The sequence below is a fragment of the Otolemur garnettii genome, unplaced genomic scaffold (assembly GCF_000181295.1).
Source record: "Otolemur garnettii isolate 467f Iridium unplaced genomic scaffold, OtoGar3 scaffold00002, whole genome shotgun sequence".
Taxonomy (NCBI): Eukaryota; Metazoa; Chordata; class Mammalia; order Primates; family Galagidae; genus Otolemur; species Otolemur garnettii.
In genome coordinates this window covers 24092615-24116007 of record NW_003852397.1, presented here as the reverse complement: position 1 = coordinate 24116007, position 23393 = coordinate 24092615, and the positions used below count along the sequence as shown (strand labels likewise).

At 40.1% G+C, this 23393-nt stretch overlaps 1 protein-coding gene across 1 annotated transcript in view; it reads left to right on the top strand.

The window, feature by feature from the left end:
* The window catches only part of ARHGAP18 (Rho GTPase activating protein 18), a 68297-nt gene extending 49056 nt beyond the window's left edge, over positions 1–19241 (top strand). Inside the window, exons 12-16 of the mRNA XM_023513468.1 lie at positions 850–1056; positions 2425–2565; positions 14403–14527; positions 17677–17738; positions 19055–19241. Of these exons, the coding sequence (XP_023369236.1) occupies positions 850–1056; positions 2425–2565; positions 14403–14527; positions 17677–17738; positions 19055–19146 (627 nt within the window). The 3' untranslated portion in view covers positions 19147–19241. The remainder of the gene's footprint in view (positions 1–849; positions 1057–2424; positions 2566–14402; positions 14528–17676; positions 17739–19054) is intronic.
* Positions 19242–23393: the final 4152 nt, after the last annotated feature.

Sequence of the window (23393 nt, the reverse complement as noted above, 5' to 3'; positions counted from 1 at the left end):
GATGGAAGCAGGTGGCATCTATCGAGCTGAACATAAGTGAGTTCCTTTTCCTTCATTACTTCACTCTTTTTTTTTTTTTTTTTTTTTTTTGCAGTTTTTGGCCAGGGCTGGGTTTGAACCTGCCACCTCCAGCCTATGGGGCTGGCACCCTATTCCTTTGAGCCACAGGTGCTGCCTCGTACCTCACTCATTTTTCAGAAAGCACTTTCTCTTCCTCTATCACGGTATTCATTATATATATTTTTGATTTGTTATGTTTTGTAGAGATGGGAGTCTCCAAGTTGATCTCGAACTCCTGGGCTCAAGCAGTCCTCCTGCCTCAGCCTCCTGAGTCCCTGGGACTACAGGGGCATGTGATTGCACCAGAATTATTCTTTTTAGGTTCCAGGTCAAGGTCTTAAAGCAAACGAAATGGAGGTTGAATGAGGCTTTGAAAGGAATTCTTTTTTTTTTTTTTTTTTTAACTTTTTAGAGAAAAGTACCGCACTTTGTGAAAAGTAAAGTACTTCCTGAGAAAAGAACATACGTTTTATGCCTTTCGGTGCTCTGTGGCTTCTGAAGGCCAGAGGTCCAAGACTTCTCCACTCTCTGCCCCCCACCTAGTTCAGACGGGCCCCCTCTCTGCTTGGTGCCCCAGTGCCATGGTCCCTAGGTGAAGCCAAGCACTGTCTCAGAGTGCACCAACCAAATGGGGAAACTTTGATGACAGGTCCCGTTGGATGTGGCTAGCCAACTGTGGTCACGCACAACTTATTTTTTTTTAATGGAATAAAAATTCTGTGTGCTACAGGGCTTTAAGCTCTTATCTTCATGTCCAACACCAATCTCAAAGAGTCATTTCTCTTTTAGGCCCTGCTTGAATTTCTCCAAAGAGTAATAGATAATAAAGAGAAGAATAAAATGACCGTCATGAACGTAGCAATGGTCATGGCCCCGAATCTCTTTATGTGTCATGCGTTTGGTTTGAAGTCCAGTGAACAGCGAGAATTTGTAATGGCCGCTGGAACAGCAAATACTATGCACTTACTGATTAAGAATCAAAAACTCCTGTGGACAGTAAGTATCTATTTTGAAGCTCCATTAATGATCCTGTAATTTGCTAGCATAATTGTTTGTGCTGATTTGGACCATACTTTTATAAAGCTGATAGAAAAATGTAATATGCTTTTTTTCCTCAGTGCTTTAAAAAACACACTGTATCTCTGTTACCGGTTTTATTAAATTACGTTGAAAATTTGTAAGTGCAGAAAATGTTAAGGGTGTTTTATTCATGTAGGTGAGGCAGGGCCCGCTGATTTCTATTTTTAAATCACGAAATCATGGCAAGAAAACGTGCCTGTAAGGAGTACTTCTTATTTGTGATACTTCAGTCCAGTTCATCTTTTCCCAAATATTTAGGTCTGTTGTCTTTTTAAAAGCTCGTGCAATCTTGGCTTCAGATCATTCTCGATTATTTTTCACTGGCTCTTTATTTAAAGAGATACATACATTTTGTATCCTAATGGCTGATAAGGGTTTCTTCTGTTTTACCCTGACTTCAAGCTTGAGTTCTGACAGATAATCAGAACGTGGTGGTGGACCAGAGGCTTAGTTGATTACGTTTTCATTTTCTGGTGAAATTTATAATTTTGCAAAGATTTAAAGAAATTCCAAGCAAAATGATAACATTAACTATCTCAATCTCTTTATTCGAGGAACCTCCACATGTTGGTGTGTTAAGAAGAACAATGACATCTGGATTGTGATGTCTTTATTTTTATATCCTGTATGAAGGCAACGAATGTAGATGATTTCAGAGGCATTTTTAAAAGATTCATATCATTTGATGAAATCTCTATTTTTGAAATGCCAACTTATTGCCTGGTTACATTTTGGCAACTTAAAACATTTTGCTATTGCTGATTCTTAGGCTAAATTTTTCCTGGCTTTTTGCCTACTTACCTGTTAGCTCTTATTTCTTGGGGAGTGGCTCTTCCTTTTCTGATAGCAGAGTCTAGCTGGTTACTAGGAAGGGATTGCAGGTTAGCTAGGAGGGCTGGAGAATAGGTGGCCGCAAAAGGAAAGACCTTCCCAGGTGGCGGCCTCTACCACCAGTCGCCTCAGGGGGTCTCTGGTCTGGACGAGCCTGGTGTGGAAGATGGTCATTATGTCCTTGAACCTCACAAAGCCTCTTTTGGAATCAGGCACAATGGGTGGTAAATCACATCACGTGGCCGCTCGGTACACCTGCTAAATGAATAATATGATGTTCTTTCTTTTCACGGATTTAATGAACAGTGCATGTAAAATGGCAGTCTTATCAAAAAGACAAACCCTTTCCTATTCCTCCCGAAATTTCAGATAATAAAGATGATTATTTCTGTAGTTTAAAATGATTCCATTTCTTTCCCCTAACCCCAAACTGAATTTTTTTTTTCTGTGTAGATTCCCAAGTTTATTGTCAACCAAGTGCGGAAACAAAACACTGAAAATCACAAAAAGGATAAAAAAGCCATGAAGAAACTGCTGAAGAAAATGGCTTATGACCGAGAAAAATATGAGAAGCAAGATAAGAATGCAAATGATGTAAGAAATATGTATTTATTTAGACTTCAGTATTTTTTTAATACCAAAAAATTACGCTGTATATGTTTTATAGTGTGACTTTGCACCACTTTCTAGGCTGGGGTACCACTTGTAAGTGAAAGGCATAGTATTAACTGTGTAATCTACGTAGAACTACTGCTAGTGATCGGTATTAACTGTTGTTAGGTATTGGTGACTTGGTGTGTGATTTGTTAATGGGGAACAAAGGAAGGTAACGAGACAAAACTGAACACACATACGACTTCTGGAGAGACTGTAGCTGCCCACTGAATGTTTAGTGTATAGTGAGGAAAAGATCCCTCTTATATGAACCACTGATCTTTTGTCTTAAAATTTCTCAGCTATAAAATGGGCAAAAAATAACCCCAACGCACAAATAGGCTAACGGTTAAGTGTGCCTAAGATCATTTGGAAGTTCTTAATTTGATTAGAAGATGAAAACAGGAGACTTATGTTACAAAAGGGACAATTAAGATGTTTGAAAAAAGAAATATCCATATATCAGCATTTACAAACTACCCTAAGAATATATTAAGAACTAGGTTTACAATAATGAGATACACGTGGACATACATTTCTGAAGTGAGTTACTAAAGCGTAAGATCATGAAATGAAAGGGTTTCTATTGTTCTGTTTAAGTGAACATTACACCCCCTCCCCACTGCCTCTGTTGAAGTTGTCCAGTTACATACTGACATCTTGTGGAATAACGTGAAAATGCAATTATCTGCCTTTGTCTGATTTTTCTGCTTTGCCTTGCTTAGGGATCCAATAATCATAAAAACAAATTTTTTTCCTCCTAAATTTATTTATAGTTTTCATTATTAAAAATATTTATTTTTAAAAATTAATTTTAAAATATCTGAAACGTTAAATGTAATAAAGGGGAATTATAAATAGTGTTTATATTTTCTGAGATGGGGCTTAATATTATCATAGGCTAAAAAGGATTTTTTCCAAGATTTTTTAAAATTGACATTAGAATGTTCTATTACCTTTTAAACCCTTTTTTATATGTGAATATCTTCTGTTTTGTAGCCCTTCTTATTCAGATTAACTTGTGACCTTATAGCCTTGTCTTTTTTTTTTTTTTTTTGGTAATTTTTGGCTGGGGCTGGGTTTGAACCCACCACCTCAGGCATATGAGGCTGGTGCCCCACTCCTTTGAACCACAGGCGCCTCTGCCTTATCTTTTTTTTATAAGCCATTTAGCCATGACACTCTGAAGGTCAGTATCTACTCAAAGTGAAATTTGTAATATAATTGTTTATTAATAAATATTTAGACAAAAATTTAAAAGGTTCCCTTTTGGAGATAGAACAGTTAAGTAATTTTGCCATTTATCAAAAAACAGCATGAACTTGGATTTCCTTAATTTGTACTTTGGCTTAATTAGGTGTAAGTGGGTCTGAGAATTCTTTCTGCGCTATTTAAAAGTTGAAGTACCATTGTAAGGCTTGGGGTTTTATCACAGTTTTATCATGTATTGCCTGTAACTTCACCTGTCTGAGTTTTGTTTTTCTCTCCTGTGAAATTCAGTTATTCATTTAACAAACTGCTGCTGCCTCCTTAGTGCCAGGCCCGCACTGTGATCAGTCTTCAGAGGGTGCGGGGAGGGGGTGGTCACCCTCAGGAGCCAGGAGAGGGACCAGGTGAGGGCGTAGCTTAGAGATGACAGAGGTTCATGACCGCAACCTGGCCTGGGTCCTATGGGCTACAACACAGCAAGGGGACATCAGAGATGCTTCCCTGGGAAGTTGAACTAGGAACCAGAACCACGTCTGTCTTATTCAGGAATCGCTGTAGAAGAGGGAGCTCTAACTTCACTTGCAGTGAAAGCTTTTTGATACAGCCCACAGTAGAGGTCCACTTGGCCTGTCATTTTATTTGAAAATTTGTAATCGATTTCTTGAATTTTTGTTTTCAAGTTTGTATCATTTTGTGAGAGAATAAATATACGCAAAAGAAGATTTACAGAACAACAGATGAGAGTTCAAGATAAGTTTGAGTACTGTGGAGATGTGGTAGGAATCAATTTTTGCCTGTTGTTTCCATCTGGCAACTGCCAGCATTCAACAACTAAAAGATTTAAAGTAAAAGTTTGGACCACCATCATGAATGATAAATGGAGGTAGAGGCATCCCTCCCCTCCTGGCAGTACAAGACTGATTTCCAGTGGGGCGACAGTTGTGTGGGTTTGAGTGGCAGCTGCTCCCTGTGGCTGGAGCACGGGCTTCTACTTTGCTGGAAGCCATGTCCCCTCCTTCCTCTGCCTTGTTGCTGTACTTCCTTAACTCTTCCCACAAATCACTTGAATATGCAGCATGAAACTATAAGGCATGAAACTGCCTGGGGTATTTGATTCACTTGGTAAGCAATTACTTGACGTGTGTCTGCTGTGTGCCAGGCATTGTTCCGAGGCAGTGGAAGTACTGTGTTCAGGCTCAGTGCCTGTAGCTCAGCGGGTAGGGCACCAGCCATGTACACTGCAGCTGGCGGGTTCAAACCCAGTCCGGGCCTGCCAAACAACAATGACAACTACAACCAAAAAATAGCCAGGCATTGTGGTGGGTGCCTGTAGTTCCAGCTACTTGGGAGGCTGAGGCAGGAGGATCGCTTAAGCCCAGGAGTTGGAGGTTGCTGTGAGCTGTGCCACCACAGCATTCTCCATAGACAAGGGTGACATAATGAGACTCTGTCTCAAAAAAAAAAAAAAGGAAATACTATGTTATTAAAACATATAAAGATCACTATTCTAGAGCTTAAATTCTACCAGTGAAAATAAACCCAGGGAGTAAATTACATAGTGTATTAGTGTTTGGCCAGTGCTCCCACAGTAATAAAAACGGCAAAAACAGGGCGTTGAGGGGGGAGCCTCTTGCTCTGTGTAGTTGTGTAATCTGGGTATCCTGCTTCCCAGCAGAGATATTACAAAGATAATATGAAGGAAGGCAGGGAGGTGAGCTGTGTGTGTATCCCAGGAAGCTCATTCCAGGCAGAAAGAATAGTGTGTGCAAAGTCACAAGGCAGGAACTCGGCGCAGGGCATCAGAGGACCAGCGAGGCGTGTGTGAGGCTGGACGGAAGCCATGAAGGGCAGGTAGTGTGCGAGGAGGTCAGAGGTGCGGGGGGACCACATCCCATACTGCCTTGTAGACCATCTTTGGGAATTTAGATTTTACCCTGAGTGACATGGGAGTTGGGAACAAAGGTTTGAAAATCTATACCGTGTTTTTAAAAGATCTCTTGGGCTGCTGTGTTGAGAATAGACCACAGGGAGCAGAGGTAGAATTAGGGAGACCCTTTCGGAGGTCGTTAGAATGCAGGTGAGAGATGACAGTGGCTAAGACCAGGATATCAGCCTTGGAAGTAGAGAAGTGGTTCTGGGTGTATTTTTGAAGTTTGAGCCATTGGGATTTCTTGATGGAAATGGTGTGAGATGTAAGAGAAATAAAGAAGTAACTCGAGGGGTTTGGGCCTGAGAAATTGGAAGGATGCAATGCTAGATGGGGAAGGCCATGACTTCAGCGAGTGTTAGTGTGAGACGTCTGTTACACATGCAAGTGGGGATATTTGAAGATGTCTGAAGGGAAGTTCAGGTGGTCCTGACTGGCCAGTGAGGTATGTGGAGAGACGAGGTGGACGGGAAGCAGGAATGTGGCTGAAGACGAAGCTCCCGTCCTGTGTGTGGCAGAGAACTGCTGTGAGTCCAGGAGTTGCATGTTTATTTGCATTGTAGAAAGGTCACCGTGGAGATAGATGAAGGTGAGACTGGAGGAATGTCAGATAGGAGGTCAGGTGGAGATACTGGGTCCTTTCACTGTTGACGGGGTTGATAAATTGGAAGCATCCCTCCAGAGAACAGTTGGCATGTGGGAGAGGCCTGAAAACCAGGCTCCTCATTGGACTAAGAAATTCATTCAAAGGGAATAAGATAAGCATGTCCATATTTATGGTTAAGATCATTGCCATTGTCTTTATACCGGCCAAAATTAGAAAAAGTCCAAAAGAATAGAGGTGGCCAGTTGGATATGTTATGGCATATCTATACGGGGAAATATCACGACAACATATGACATATATTGACACCAAAAAATATCCATAATATAATACTATGTGAACAAGAAGTTGCAAATCAGAAACAGTATATTGCTTTATTTGTAAGGGGTAATAATAATTATGACTTTTTAAAATGCTTTTCAGAAGTCAGGCAGGCATGATGCTAAACATTTTATAATCATTATCTCCTTTAATATTCATGATGGTCTAGCTGGAGTGTATTATTGTCTAATTATTTTTCAGATGAGAAAAGTGGGAATTAATCTTAAGATTATCTGGATAGGAACCGATAGACCTTTGAAACAAAGTCTATATGACTTTAAACTCAGGGGCTCTTTACCATTTTCTTCTATTTCCTCATAGATCACAAAAATACCTCTAAAAAGGATAGATACCCAAACCCTGGGTTAACAGGGGGCGATGCAATGAACACAGATTGCTGCTGTTATGAATGTGTTATATATGTGTGTATATATGGCCCAGAGCCATGGTCCATGTTGGGGATGGAAAGACCTTTAGAACATGTGAGCCAGCAGGACCCACAGGATGTGGACACTGATAGGATGTGAGGAATGCAGGAGAAGGAGGAACCTGGAAGGACTTGAGCTTGGATGGCTTTATCATCAAGATAAACCACAAAGCAAAAGGAACAGACTTGAAATAAGAGAGGCAGTTTTCGACATTGGGAGTCGACATGCCCGTGTGAGAGTTGGCTGCTTTGTCTGGAAGCTCAAGGAGCAGCCGGAGTTGGAGGTCTGCTCTTGGGATTAGCATGGAGATTGGAGATGAAGGCAGAGAGTGGTTGGTATTTACCCCAAGTAGGTCTATATGGAGTGAGAATATAAAAAAGGAAAAGACAGATCTTTGGGGATGCCCATGCTTAAGTAGTGGGCCGTTGAAGAGGCTGAGAAATAATAGAATGTATGAGAAAGCTGAAGCAGGTGTAGTGTCTTGGAAGCCCAGGCAGGAAGAGGCAAGTGCATAAAAGGCCTTGGGTATCAGTATCAAATGGCACAGAGCCGCTGGGTGAGGCTGACCTTAGATAGAGGATTTGCCTTTGAAGTTCAATTATGAACTTCTCCAAGGCATTGTCAGTGGTTGTTGATGGAAGAAGCCAGACTGCCAGGGATTGGAGAATGAAAGAGTTTATACCATGAAAATCCATCAGTATAATATTAAAAAAAAAAAACTCTATCTGCTATTAGAGCTAAGTATACTCAACTATCATCGAGAGTGCATATTATTAAGATAGATTGAGCCAGGTTGTAAAACATACTCAATTTACCTAATAAGGAAAAAAAAAAATTTTAAATGATGACCGCAAGTTAATTGTTTGGTCCAAACGTGAATATTCTTAAATAAGTCTTCTCTATTATGATAGGAAGAAACAATTGAGAAAAAATAACACAATTTCAGACCATTAACAATAATTATTGTTAGGCTGTCTCTTTCTCTCTCACTCTCACACAGGCACTTCCCCACCCACCCCACCCCGCCCCGAATTCAGGTGGTTTGAAGATTTCACACAGCTCTGCCATTGAGTCCGGCAAGTCGTTGTTATCTCTTGGGTTTCAATTTCTTGTATAAAATGATGAGGTAGGACCTCCACTCCTATTTGGTGTGTATATGAATGTACACAAATATTTAATTTTTTGTGGAAATTTTAAATACATACAAAAGTAGAAAGATAGTACATGGGACCCCCACCCTCCCCAACATTTATCACCAACACTCAGATATGTTTTTCTGGTCTTATTCCATCCCACACCTCCCACACCTTTTTTTTTTCTTTTAGTGTTTTTAAGGAAATTCTAGATATCCCTTCATCCCATCCATAATAAACTCACCTTGCATCTCCACCAATTAACAATATAGGGTCAGCTTTGATGAGCACTGAGTTATGAATTGCTAAATCATCCAGGCATCAAGGTCATTGTGGTTTAGATTTGCAGGATCTGTCTTCTGCCATTCAAGTTCGCCTCTCCAAGGGAATGAGCCATTTATGAGCATGTGCGGGCCGGACGTGGAGCTCTGTGAGATTCTGTGAAATAGGCCACACGGCTCACCACATGTGACCCCACGGGTCAGATAACAAGTCATCTCTCATATGGTGAAGTTCAGTGTCAACTTGGGATGACCTTGTGCCACATCTTAAAGTTACAGTGGAGGAACTGGAGGTTTAGAGAGGTTATGTGACTTGCCAAAAGTTCCAGAACCGTCTTTCAGGTTTAGAGCTTAGGACATGAGAATGAAGCCACCAGAGGAATCCTGGAGTTGTTAGAAGTGTGAGGAGAAACTGGGTCAGGTGTGGCCGGGGTTACATGCCTTAGTCACAGCTCTAATTTAGAATTGCATCTCTGGCTTCATTTGACTGATGGCTCTCACTGCCCAGCCTGTCCCAGGTATCATTTCAAGCATCTGCTTTAGGGCTGGAAACAGTGTCTGGATTTACTTGGGGACCCATGTGGAAAATCAGATTACAATGTCAAGCACAAAATCTTATTTCTTTTTATGATAGTCTCTGATTTTTTTACAGTGTGTAAAAATACCACATTAAAAGAAAAAATACCAGAACTTATTTCATTGGAAATTAAATGGTTATTAACTATGGAAGTCATTTAAAGCCCTTCATCAAATTCTTTCAATCTGTGAGTTAGATAAGAGTTTAAGGCATTTGGATAACAAAGACCCAATTATAATCAGAACACAGACGGTGCAAGATAGGAGAGAAGTCTTTCTGTATCTCCACCCCCCGGTATTGTCAACTCAGACTCAGGTGACAAAGGTGCCATTTCAGTTTAAGATACCCTGCTAAAATGTCCTTGTTTGATTTTCTAAAATATGTGTTACATTTGGCTTTCTTTTACAAAAAACTGCATTTCCTATTTGCTCTTTTGAAGATTTTTCTGTAGCATTAAAAATGTCAGCTTTACATTTAAATGAGCCTTTAATGTAAAAGAAAAATAAATCGATGTCTGTTCTAAAGCTTTGACATTAAATTTCCCATCTTTAGAGCACAAAAATATGAACTGTGGTTTTTATACACACTTTAGAGGGGGAGAAACCCTAACATTGTTCACTTAATCAGATAATAAATAAAATTAGATTTTAAACAATGTACTTTGGTTCAATGTGTAAAATATGTGAGGACCATGTGAGATTATTTTCTCTGTTATAATTCTCATGCATAAGAAATTAACACTCTTGAAGTTGTAAAATCCTCTGTGACTAAACTTCAGTGGTGTATTAGTCAAATACTGCTCTTTCCCAGTCCTTGCTGTGTGTCACCTAACTTCAGTTCCCAAGTCTTCCCTCAACCCCATCCCCCGCAAAAAATGTAGGATACAGTCACAGATGTTACACTGAAGAATGTGAAATAGAAAGGTTACAAAGATTACATGGAGCACAGACTTGGCTTTGACTGTGGCTCAAGTTCAGAACAGACTGTTTGGCTTACTGATCAGGCATATTGTGTCTTTTCAAAGCCTGGCAGCTGAGTGTAGTTAGTATCCGAATAGCTTCAGCATTTGATACAGCGTGATTCTAGAACTTAATAGTGGTTGTCCTATACCATTTAAAGGAGAGGTTGGGCATCAGTTTGTTGTCTGTCATCTTCATGTGAAAATATCATCTGGCCTTCTTTGTCAAGGTTTCTGGTAAAAGCTTTCCAGAAACAACTTTTAAACTCTTCATCTTTACCATTGCATCTACTAGTTCAAATCATTTCTTCTCTAAAGATAGAGAGGGTGATGCCTATTGAGTCAGGCTCTCCATCTCTGTATTGTACAAATTTAAGTGGGATGAATTACCGCAGAAATAAATCATCGAAGAATGATTCCTAACCTATGGACAGAAACACACACACACACTCTCTCTCTCTCTCTCTGCTAGAGTCTGCTAGTTATCAGGGAATATAGCTCGTCAGCTTAGGAAGGTGCTATGTGTTCTTGTTGGCCTAATGAATGGCTTTTCAAGGGCATTGATATTCCAGCTGAATTTGAAACAAGTCAAAATTCTTCTAGTTAGTAGTTTAGGGGAATGCTCGCTCACTGGGGGAAGGGACGTGGGGAATGCTTTATTGCATAGCCATAAGGAACTTGTGGGAAAATTCTCATGCCTCTCCATGTTAGCAAAAGCCAGTCCCCATGCCCCATAATATGGCAATGATTTAACATTGCGTGTATACCTGAGAACCCTCAAAAGTGCCCTTGGAAGCTAGTAGCTGAGACTATTCCTTAAAACCCTGTAGCTATCAGAAAGACCCCGGATTTCGGTGGCAGATCCATGTGTTGTCCTTGCAAAATCTTGACACCACCCTGCACTCAGTGCTGCATTTTATGAGAAAGTGGTAGTTGTACTCTTCAAAGCTATGATCCCTGATCTCCTTTAGAAAGCGTGGGGCTATGGTCATGTCACATGTATCAGAGGCCTTCTGTTCTTCACGAGTTAGGGGAAACTGCCCCCCAAATGCATGCTAATGTTGGCTTTTCTCCTTCAGTTTCTGCAAGAGTAAATAACTGAATTAGTCTCTTGAAACATCTTCAATAATTCCTTTCCTCCACTTTACTTTTCTTTCCTGTCTTTTCTTGATAATACAGGGAATGTCATGTGGTGAACAGAAGCCACTTGTCTCTTTTAGAGGGCATTCCTGACATTATTTTTTGTCACTAAAGAAATGTACATTGATATACTTTGTTTTATTTTAGAGAAATTTAATTGTCACTGTATCATTTCTAGTAAACAATACTTCTCAGTGAGTCGTTTCATCAATAACATTGATGTGTGGCTACAGAAATGTGGCAAATGGCTAGAATACAGGTGTCATATATTAGGACCCCGCCTCCCCCAATCATAAAGCAGATTCAGTAGAACAAAGAAATTCCTTTTGACCTTGTGGATCATGGAAAATTCCATGAGGTATTTGAACTTGGCCTTGAAAAATGGATAGCAGAGAAATATTTCAGAAGGGGAACACGACATACACAGAGATAGGAAAAGTATGGGGTGTTTATAGCAAAATTCGGGCTTTTTAAAAATCTGAAATAGTAGAAAGTACTGTTGGGAACAGTGGGTGAAAGCAGCAGGCTGAGGTTGGCATCTCCTAAACTCTCGGTGGTAACACGTCATTTTCCGCATCGTTCTGGTTTTAATGTGGACCTTCTACATATAAAAACTTAATCATATCACCTTACTTGACTTTAAATGTCAGCTTAGATTTGGATGCCTTTTGAATTCTAGGGCTGGGTAAAATGTAATTGTGGCAACAATTTTTGTCACTATTACTTTCATCAAACAAAACCCATACACACACATAAGGATATTTGACACTGTAAGGCGACCAGGATTTTCTAACTTTTAACATCGACGTAAAGCACATGGAGATCTGTAAACCCTGGCCTGCCATCCAGGTGCCTGCACAAACAATGCTGATGATAAAACGGATGGAATGAAAAGTTGCCAACATCGTGGTAGACAAGAAGGTTCACTGGCACAGCCTCAACGTCTGCAATGCTAGTTTCCCTCTGACATTAAAGTTGTCAGTATCAGCTTACTGTTTATTTTTACCTCTTATGAGGAAATAGGTGAGGCCATACCAACAGGGAGAAGGGCCACTATGAGAAATAAGCTGGAGATCAAACCCAAGAGAAAAGTTCATGAAGTCATTTCCATTGTCCCTGAGTTATAATTTGATAACTCTACCATTGGTTTAATAACTCTTCTGAAAAGAAAAAGGTAACACTACCACATGCAATGCCTCATTCGTTATAAGGAGCATTGTATTTTGTAAAATACAAGTGAATATAAAGTCATATATTTACAAATGAATATAAAGTCTATCATAGAACCGAGGAAAAAGTTAAACTACACTGGCATCCTAGGAGCAAGGTGAAGGTCGAAGCCATAGAAAAGACCAAGGTGTCAAGCCAAGCCACATGACCCAGAAAGATGAAGTCAAAGAAACAAGCTAAAGGTCCAAGCTGGATAGCAGGACTGAGCAGGAGTCAAAGAATCTGAGCACGGGTTGGAACTGGGGGGTTGGAATTGGGAGGCTAGAGTTTAGGATATCTTTTACGGATTAAGTTGAACATTATCCTCCCTGAAAGGGAGGTTAGGTAAAGACAGAATGACTGGGTTCGGTGCCTGTAGCTCCGTGGTCAGGGTACCGGCCACATGCACTGAGGCTGGCAGGTTTGAACCCAGCCCAGGCTTGTGAAACAACCATGACAACTGCAACAAAAAAATAGCCAGGTGTTGGGGGGGATGCCTGTAGTCTCAGCTACTTGGGAGGCTGAGGCAAGAGAATCAATCGCTTAAGCCCAAGAGTTTGAGGTTGCTGTGAGCTGTGACACCACGGAACTCTACCAAGGTCAGCATAGTGAGACTCTGTCTCAAAAATTTAAAAAAGGACACAATGACTGCACTTCCTGCTCCCTCAGGATCTGGCCTGGGCAGCTGCAGAAGATCTGGACTTTGTCCAGGTTTGGGTAAGTACACTCTGTAGCTGTCCACGGAGTGTGCAGGTAAGGGCAGCGGGACTTCTGAGGCTGGCGGTCAGGCCCTCCTTGGCACTGTCGCAGGTCTGGCAGTTGTTTGCAGTCTGAGGCCTCATCCCATCCTGTGCTCCCTGCAAAGCCTTCTATAGTGTTGCTTCATTTCTTTGATATTCTGACACTAAATATCTCATATTACTGAGAAGCAATATTAAGTCTTCTGGAGGCATCTACATTTATATGCAGCCCAATTCTAAAGGAATTTGATTTTTGTTGAACTTTGAAAGAAAGCCCATTAACAACATCAGTGGTATATCTGTACTTGGTGTTTAAAAATGAAAAGCAAAACCACGTAGGTTAAAAAAGACATGGCGTTGTAGGCAGAAAAACAATATTCTGCAATAACAGACTTGTTTCTTGTTTATCTACTCAGTAAGTAGACCTGGGACAATATCCGGGACTCAGGAGATGCTTAGTAAATTTTAGCTCAGTTCACCAGGGTGTTTGCAGTATTTAATAATCTTTAAACATAGTTTGTGCATGCTGTTTGTTCTAAGGTCTGAGGCATATGGATATAAATAAAAAATTAGTATTTATTTTAGCAGAACCAGTTAGGAATTAATTAAGCTTAATATTTTGAATTCTATGGCTGACATTTTGATATTACAAACCTCATAAACTTTCACTGATATCCCTAAATCTATAAAACATTTCAATTCAGTTCCATTAGAATTGATCATTGCAAGTTCAAAGTATAAAGTCAAAAGCATAAGCTCATTAAACGAATGGGAAACAAACACAATACAAATACATTAGAAAAGTTTCTTTTTTTTTATTTTAACACTCGGGGACAACATAACTTTTGCGAAATTTGGTGAAAGTGCAGGAAGTTTTCTGAAATGTACACATTGTGATAGCAATGATTTCCGATTCAATTTCATAAATGGCTACATGAAGAAGCACCCTCTAGTAGATAATACTCAGAAATCAGCACTTAATATGGCAGTAATGGTTATTGCTGTCATTCTTTACATCTTTAAAAATAATTAAGCATTACTGCACAGGCATTATAAAGTTCCCCTATCACCATTAAGAGGATATTTGAGGTTTGATGTAATTTAGCAAATTGCATTATACAGTAGTTAAGGTTTTTATGTAGTGAAGTAAAATGCATAGTAGTTAAGCACACTTGCCGTATAATGCGCTGTACGGAGTTACATGTTCCAGCTGCTGCCAGCTTTGTTCCAGTGTCATTATTGCTTTGCAGGCTGACGTTCCTCAGGGAGTGATTCGAGTGCAAGCTCCCCATCTTTCCAAAGTTTCCATGGCAATACAGCTTACTGAAGAACTGAAAGCCAGTGATGTACTTGCCAGGTTTCTCAGCCAAGAAAGGTAGAGGCCTGTTTCGTGTTAATTATTCCATGGTATAATTTACTTGCTCCTCCTCCCCTCCTTCCTCCCCTTCTTCCCCTTCCTTCTTCCTCCCCTTCCTCCTTCCTCCCCTTCCTCATCCCTCTCCTTCCCTCCCTCCTCCCCTCCCTCCTCCCCTTACACCCTTCTTCCCCTTCCTTCCTTCTTTCCCTCCCTCTTCCCTGCCTCCTTCCCTCTCTCCTCCCCTTCCTCATCCCTCCCCTTCCTCATCCCCTTACACCCTCCTTCCCCTTCCTTCCTTCTTTTCCTCCCTCTTCCCTGCCTCCTGCCCACCTTCTTCCTCTCCCCCCTACTTCCTCTTCCCCCCACTTCCTCCCCTTCCTCCTCCTCCTCTTCTTTCTGCTGTCTCTCCTCCCTCCCTTTATTCATGGGGTGGTATGAAGTGTGCTTAAAAATTCTGTCCTCTCAGCAGAAGAGCAGACTTAGCAATTAGGCTGTTGGGATGAGTTTAGTTCGTTTGATGTAGTTGGTGTTCGGGTTGAGTCTGGTTCGGACAGAACCTCTGAGCATTCCTTCACCGAGCCTGCAATGGGCTTGGCAAAGGAGCCCTGGGTATTCTTCCCAGAATAGGTTGATTGGAGGTTAATTACTGTTGGTAGGTGGTAAGGAAAATTACTAATTAGGATGAAGTGGGATTGAAATAAAGAAGAGGCACAACTTAATCTCTGAAATATGCTGGATAAAAAGATACTCAATTTAAAAACAAAAACCCATGGAACTGAGAAAGAACATTAGTCCCTGGAGCTCTGAAGTCCCGAGGAGAGAACGTCCTGTCCTCGTTAGGGGCAGGCCCTTGACCTCTATTTTGGGATTGATGGGGCAGGGAGAGCCCTTTGAAAGCTGTGAGCACCCTCCTCACTCTGTTAGAGCAGGCGCTTTCCAAACATTTGCAGCATCTTTCCTTGAATTTTAAAGGTTCTAACAAATATATCAAGTTTTCAGTTTTTACTCTTGTTTTCCTGTTCTATCCACCTCCATTTTCACTCCTTGAAACAAAGTAATCTAAATTTTCAAAAAGAGAGAAATCTGGTTTATGAATACTCTGTTTTGGCCTTTTGTTAAATTTAATCTCCTCCTAATATTTGGGAGCTTCAATCCAGCTTTGTGCCAAAGCCTCTCCCATTTTAATACAGTACCACAATATTTAATATGTTTCGGCTCTGTTTAAGGCCGTCTGCCAGATATGGGAAGAAAAGGTGCAAACGTATATTTTATAGTATCTCCCCTCAGGGCTTATAAATTGGGAAAGGGCTGGATCCGTGCAGCTAACAGATGGTGGTGTAATGGGAGAGATACTTAGTGGTAATGTCTGGGCTTTCCGTAAACCAGCAGAACCTCCCTCACAACAGCTCTCTGAAGTGAGTACTGTGACTTACTTTTGCTGATAAGAAAGCTGAGATTTGTAAGGTCACACATTTTGCATAGGTCTAGAATTGTCTATCTGTGGTTTTTGTCTCCAAAGGCAGTTTCTTAACCACTCTTCATACTGGTGGAAAGGTCTAGAGCGCATCAGAGGTCTGAGAGCCACTGGTGCAGTCTGGGAGACGGATTCCTTGAGGTCAAGTCCTGGGAGCAGTTAGAACCCCTCAGGTGTCCTAGGTCCCCCAAGGGAAGACGGCCTGCTTCCTCTCTCCTCTCTGTCTTGACTTTGTAGATGGCAACTTTGCCCTTCTTCCCCCCAGGGAGAACGTGTCCCTGAAGATCTGGCCAGAGTTCAGATAGAAGCAGCTCTTCTACCTTCCAACTAGACACAGTATTTGCTTTCAGGACTCAAAGTATTCAACGTAGTCTATGCCTTTGTCCTATTTGCTGATACTCTGAGATGTGGCTATAAAGTCGTATTGTATCTTCAACTGTGAGGAATACTCAGGGCACAGCATGGAACAATAGTAGCTGCATTATTATAGAAGACTTCAGCTTTGTGACAACTGCCCTTCACATACTTGGATTTTCTGCCTCTAGTACTTTTATTAAACACCATTTGCTTCCCCTAGAGTGGTTTCCTCTTCCACTTCCTCTCTTCTGTTTCCTCACCGGAGGGAAGTCTGGGAAACTTTTCTCTCCATTTACCTCTTCTTTCCCCTTTCCTTATGCTTTGAGATGCTGGAGACAGACATCCGAGGCTAATAATTCCTGTTTCAAATTAGCCCAGGCTGCAGTCCTTCAAGTCCCAAGTTTCTCATTTGCCGGAGTGGACCATAATAGACTGACCTTGCTTATAATAATTACTTAGGGAAATGACTAAGCAGCACACAGCACTGTCCGGGGGCCATGTAGTAAGGGAAATTCTGATTAAATGTTTGTCTTTTTTTCTCCTACCACATCCCATGCGGCTTCTGGTGCTTGGGGCCGACACTCTAACCGTTGAGCCTCAGCACCCAGCCAGTCATCCTAGACCCATTAACTCAGAGTTCCTAAAGCTCTAGATATGAATTTTCAGGTAATACATTTACAGAAAGATTTGAAACCCTCTGAATTTTACCAATTTTTATGTTCAAACCTAATGTCCTAGAAGTTTTCTCTTTGTAGAGTATGAATCTGGGAACACACCTGCTTGGTAAAGTCCAGGGCTCACAGTGACATAATTTACTTCCACGCTCAGCGTGTGTACCACCCACATTTGAACAGCCAACACAGAGCATGTTTATTTCTTTTATTCATCTTACACACATTAGAGGTGTCAGCGCAGCAAACCCTTGATAACTCCTTACCGAATAAAGCACAACACAAACACTACGTTGGAGGCCTTTCTTTTTATGGTTTTACCAGGACCATCTTGGCCCCTAGGCATAGTAGATAATCATACTAATAATTTGATCAGCAGCTAAGCGTTAGGTTAACTTTTCTTTTTAATTTTCCAAATTTAGCTACTGATTTATTGTGTTCCCTTCAGATGTATAATTCTATGTGTTTGTTTTAATTTACAGGTGTGACACTTTTATTACCTATTCAGCATATTTAACAGATGGGAAAGTACAAATACGTAGATAATTGCGGTGTGTCTACGTTATGAATTTTCCATAGCAGCCCGAATTCCCCAAGCAAGTTAAAGTGATTTACTTGCAAGCTGTCTGATGATACAACTAATCAGTTTGTTTTGTCTTTAATAGCGGGGTTGCCCAGACACTCAAGAAAGGAGAAGTTTTCTTGTATGAAGTTGGGGGAAATATTGGTAAGCACATTTTGTCCTCTGCATTCCACGTGCTGATTTGACGTTGCCTGTGGTTATTATTTATATCCTTGGGGGGGGAAAGAGAGGAAATCAGAAGTCAAGTGCTCGATGCTCCGACAGCTGGTGAATATTGTGGGTTTGGGTTTGTTTAATGGTCTGACCCTTCTCTTCAGGCCCCGTTTGAGCTCCTCCTGTGTAAATGCCCATCTGTGGTCAGCCTCAGCAGAAGCAAGTTCCTGTGTGCTAGAAATAACTTCTAGGATGGTTAACGATGCAAGTTTGTCAGAACTTCTTTTTCATTCACTCAAGCCACATCATAATAAAGGAAGTAATTGATTGTATTTGAGACTAAGATAGCACCTTATTATTTTAGTTAAAAAGATCAATTTTTGCCATAGTTGATTTCTTCATTTTCTCTGCACATCCACATTATTTATTTTAATTCAGAAAATAAAAATAGAATCAAGTCATTTCGATTGCGTTCTATGATTTTTTTTGCCCTTATTGGTGGTTCTTACTCGTCTCTTTTAACATTGAAAATAAACTTTTTCTCTTTTTTTGATTCTTGAAAATGATAAGAGCAAACTTGTTGAGAAATGTTGAATTCAAAATAGTAATTGAAAGTAATTTTAAGATATGTTTTACAGATTTTTATTTATTTATGTATTTATTTTTTGAGAAAGGGTCTTACTCTGTTGCCCAGGCTGGATTACCATGGAACCATATCTCACAGCAACCTCAAATTCCTGAGCTCAAGCCGTCTGCCTTCCTCAGCCTCCCAGAGCGCAAGGATTATAGGCCTGAGCAACCGCACCCGGTCACTGTAGAATTTTTTTCTAGGACTTAAAGCTGTTAGTAAATATTGAAAGTAGAGTACAGAAATGTGAACACTCATTCTTAAAATTTAAACAAATCACAACTCCACTAGAAATCTGGAATTGGTAATCAGGAAAGATTATTTAGATATGAATATTTAATTGTTCACTTTACTAATAGACCTTGAAAATGAAGAATAACTTCTTAGGTGGATTATAACTGTTGCCTGTACTAATAAAGGTGAATAAGCTTTTTAGAAACCATTTAAAAGCCCTTCATCCAAACTATTTTAAGTTTCCTAAATTAATTGGAACCTGTTCATTTAGAGAAAGACTGTCCAACTGACTTTTCAAATATTTTGGCCAATTCTTCTGATATCGTGAGAAACAGGAAACAATGAGAAGGAGTTTGAAGTCTAAGACTTAAATCGTTAGGCTGAAGTTTAAAATTGCATCCCACCGTACCTGCCAAATCAAACCGATACACCATCTCTTTAACAGGGGAACGCTGCCTGGATGATGACACGTACATGAAGGACTTGTATCAGCTCAATCCGAATGCCGAGTGGGTTATAAAGTCAAAGCCATTGTAAGGACTGACCAAGGGGCAGCTCACCAACCTGCGGACTTCTGTCATCATTCTTGCTGAGTCAAGCATGTAAAGAAAAGAAATGGCAGGACTCTTCTTCAACTGTACCCAACTATTAAAAAGTGACACTCTCAAGCCTTAAAAAAGTTATAGATTTGTGCTGCTGCCAGAATTATGTTAACTGTTATTAATATTATTATTATAAAACAGGTATTTGCAGAGTGAGAAGAAAGAGGCTTCATTAACTTATGGGCTATTTTTATACGCTCTTTGAAATGTGTCCACATGTGATACCTTTTTTTTTTTTTAATATGAAACTATCTTCTCTTTCTACTCACTTTTTCCTCCTACAACCACCCGGCCCGTAATGCTTGCTTGCTTCCCTTCCTTACCGCTTCACCTCTGCCTTCCCCCAGGGAGGTTAGCTTTTTAAAGACAAAGGTGAATACCAGACCTGGCGAGCTGGGAAGACAGCACATGGTAAAACATGGCTAATTTCCCAGGATTCCTGTTGCTGGAATGTTAGTATTCAACTCTGAATCATTTGTTCCAGTAACAACACTCTGCTGCTTCCTGCTGCATCACATGAGGGGATTTGCATTTTTTTTTTTCAGTTCATCTGACGTATGTGCCTGGAACTGTATCCTCCATCCAGGAAAGGGGATGGCCAGAAACTGCCCGTTAGTACTCAACCATTAAATCCTGATATCCCAAGAATAAACAAAATGCACGCACGTGACATAACTGGATGATATGTACAAACCGAGGGAGGGCCAGATCACTCTGTGTCTGCTGTGTTCTTCCAAACGGAATGGAGAAAGTCCTAGGTGGCTTTCCCTGTGGTCCCACGAGCATTATAAACATGCAGGGTGCTATCGTCCAGCAGTGGTTGAATAACATACTCTACTTAAAGAGGGATATTTGTTTTATTCCTGAATAGGTCTACCGGAGGAGTTGCTCTTCTGGGTATGACACAGTTATGTGCACAAGCTGTTCTTTGGGTACTTATTTTAAATGATCAGAGTCAGTTTATTAAATGTTGGGGAAAGTCCCCTTCCCAGGGATCTGAATGCACCAACCGTATCGTGACGAGAGAGGAGCTTTTGTACTGTAAATAGGAGAAATGAAGGAAGCACCGACTGTTAAATGTTTTATGAGTTTAGAGTGTAGTAAATAAAAGGTGATGTCCATGGATGCTGCCCACACTGTGTTTATGATACTCTTAGTAGTTCTTCAGGAAAAATTACACATTCTCAGAAGCTCTTCATGTCATTCCAATTAGGAGAGAAAATGCTGTCAATGAGGACAGTCGTAAATTTTTAGCATATAATTACAAGAGCAGCCTGTGGATACAATCGCTTAAATAATAATTTTGTGGTGATTTGTGCCATTTTGCTTTTTTATTTAAAAGGAAATTTTCTAATTAAATGTCTTTTTTGAAATTATCTCCTCTTGGCATCATTACTTTCCCTTCGGTGTGTTCATGAGTCTCTGGTTGTTCTTTCTTTTTTCCAGGAATATTATTTGTGGTTGACAAATGGATTGCTTTTATTGTTGTTAAAGGTCATTTCTATCCTTTTGTTTCTTCAGCTCCTGTATAATTTTGAAAGTGGAAACACATGGAGGAGAGAGAAACTTGTTTCCTTCCTTAGTTTTTTTTCTTTTTGCCAATATTTCTTCTTGAGGACTTTCAAAGCACTGTTTATTGTGTTTCTGGCTTGACGATAGGTATTAATTTTGCAATTAGAAATATGATGCTTTATTAATGGGGTGATGAAAACAACAATATAAAAGAAAAATTAAGTGTGTAAAACATTTTATGGAGTATACAACTTCAAGAAAAGATAGCAGTGAAGATGATGATTTAAATTGAAGGTTTTCTAAAGCATATGCCAACCAATTTCACCAGGCTTACTACCTACCTGGATTGGGTAGGGGAACACAAGAGGTTTTTGATTATGAAAAAGTACCAGATCTGGGTCAAGAAAATGTCATTTTATTTTAAGTTCTTCTTAGAACTCAGAACCTAAGGCCATGGATATTGAACAATATTGCATTTAAATACAACCCCCTCCCATCTACACTTCTAAAGAGGAAAACTTGATAGTGTAGAGTCTTAAGTATACATGTCCTGGTATTAAAGCCAGTGCTTTTGCTGTGACTTTTTTCTTGTGAATTTTTAATCTCAGGATACATTTGTTTTCACTCATTTTTGTTCAAGAGAAAATAAAAACAAATATATTTGCATTGAGTCCCAAATATTTTAACTCTTAAGGAATTTGCTGGTGAAAAGTAGAGGAGTTGGGATTTATATAAGACTGTCAACGTATTTGTCATGGTTCCTCTTTTCCAGAGGAGATCATTGTAATTTTTTGCATTCACATAATCTTGTGAATTCTTCTTCTTCCTTAATTCTTTTATGGAAGAATGTAAACTCTTTGGGAAGAGCAGTTTATATTACAGACTTCATGGTATTTTCATTATTCTTTCCTGTCAGAGTTTTCACTAAAGTACGTTGCACCTTCTGCTGTCCCGACTTCTCCCCTACATATCAGTAGGTGGCAGTATTGGTCAGGGATTCCTTTGACTCAAACCTACAGCGAGTTTTAAAATGAACTGAGTTCATCGCTAAGTAGCAAAGATTCAGTGCCAGGCATCTCTCTCTGCAGCCAGGTCATTAAGAATACTGCAATCTCTTGCTTTGCTTTCCAGTTCTAAAATTTTAATAATTTCAGACTTTCTCCATTCAGTCTATGTGTCTATCATTAACCTATTGCCTAGGAAGGACGGGAGAAGAGGTTTTGCTGAGCTAAAGTTAGACTTTTGGCCGTGCCTGTTTCAAGCAGGACTGTGACTAGGACAGTAAGTACCGATGTCTAAGGTAAGAGAGCACAATGACTTCTCTTTGTTCTAGTCTGTGTGTTTATTTCTCCATTGAATAGTTATGAATTGGGCACCTACAAAGGACTCATGCATACTCTACCCATGAGATACATTGTAAACAAAATAACAAAAGCCTTGTACTCATAGAGCTTACATTTTAGTGGAGGGAGACAACGTATTAAATGAGATGAACTAATGACTAAAATTATATAGTATGTTGAAAAGTGGTAAGTGCGATGGAGACGGAATAAGGATGAGCAGGGTAAGTGGGACGAGGGGTACAGGGACGGGCTCAGTAAGGTATTAAGTAAGGGGTCTCAGGGAATAATAAATGGGCAAACACTTGAAGTGAGGGAATTGCCATGAGGATACCTGGCAGAATAACATTCTAGACAAAGAGAACAACTAGAACAAAATGACCAAAGCAGGGATTTTGCCTTGTTTCCCAGAGGTTGGCAAGGGTACCCGTGTGGCTGGAGGGGACTCAGGGCCAGGGAAAGTAACAGATGAGGGCTAATGGTAACACCAGGGGACAGCGTGAGATCCTGGAGGGCTTTTTATTCGGGCAACTATCTATTTTCAAATCAGGACATTGCAGAGAGTGAAACCGGGCACGTTTGGTCAGGGCAGTAGTTGTAGAGTCACAAGTTCAGATGTATTTTTGTGCTCTAATATTTTTGAAGGAAGAGGCTATAGGATTTCTGTTGTGACAGAAGTACAAGCTGTCCCCAAAGTTGCCATACATAGGAAAATCATGTTTGTATATATTATATATTTTTAATATATAAAAATATATTAATATTAACAATACATATATATGTATGTATGTGTATATATATATATAATTTTTTTTGAAGCAGAGTCTCATTCTATTGCCCTGGGCAGAGTCTGTGGCTTCATCATAGCTCACAACAACCTCAAACTCTTGGTCTCAAGTGACCCTCCTACCTCAGCCTCCCAAATAACTAGGATTACAGGCACACACCCCCATACCCAGCTATTTTTATTAGGGATGATTTCACTCTTGCTCAGGCTAGTCTCAAACTCCTGAGCTCAAGCAAACCAACCACCTTAACCTCCCAGAGTGCTAGGATTATAGGCATGAGCCACCACCCCCAGCCTTTAATATTTTTATTTATCAATACATAGAGAAATCTTTTGTAACATTTTATGACTAAAGGTACATTTGGCTACGATTTCCCATTTTCCACAAATATATGGCGACTTTTGAGGTACCCTACAGAATATATTTTTAATCAAGGATAATATCAAGATTTTTAACTTGAGCCAGTGGAAAGATGGAATTTCCAACAACAAAAATCGACATGGAGGTCAATCAGGGGTTCTGTCAGTTGCATATGTGCTGAA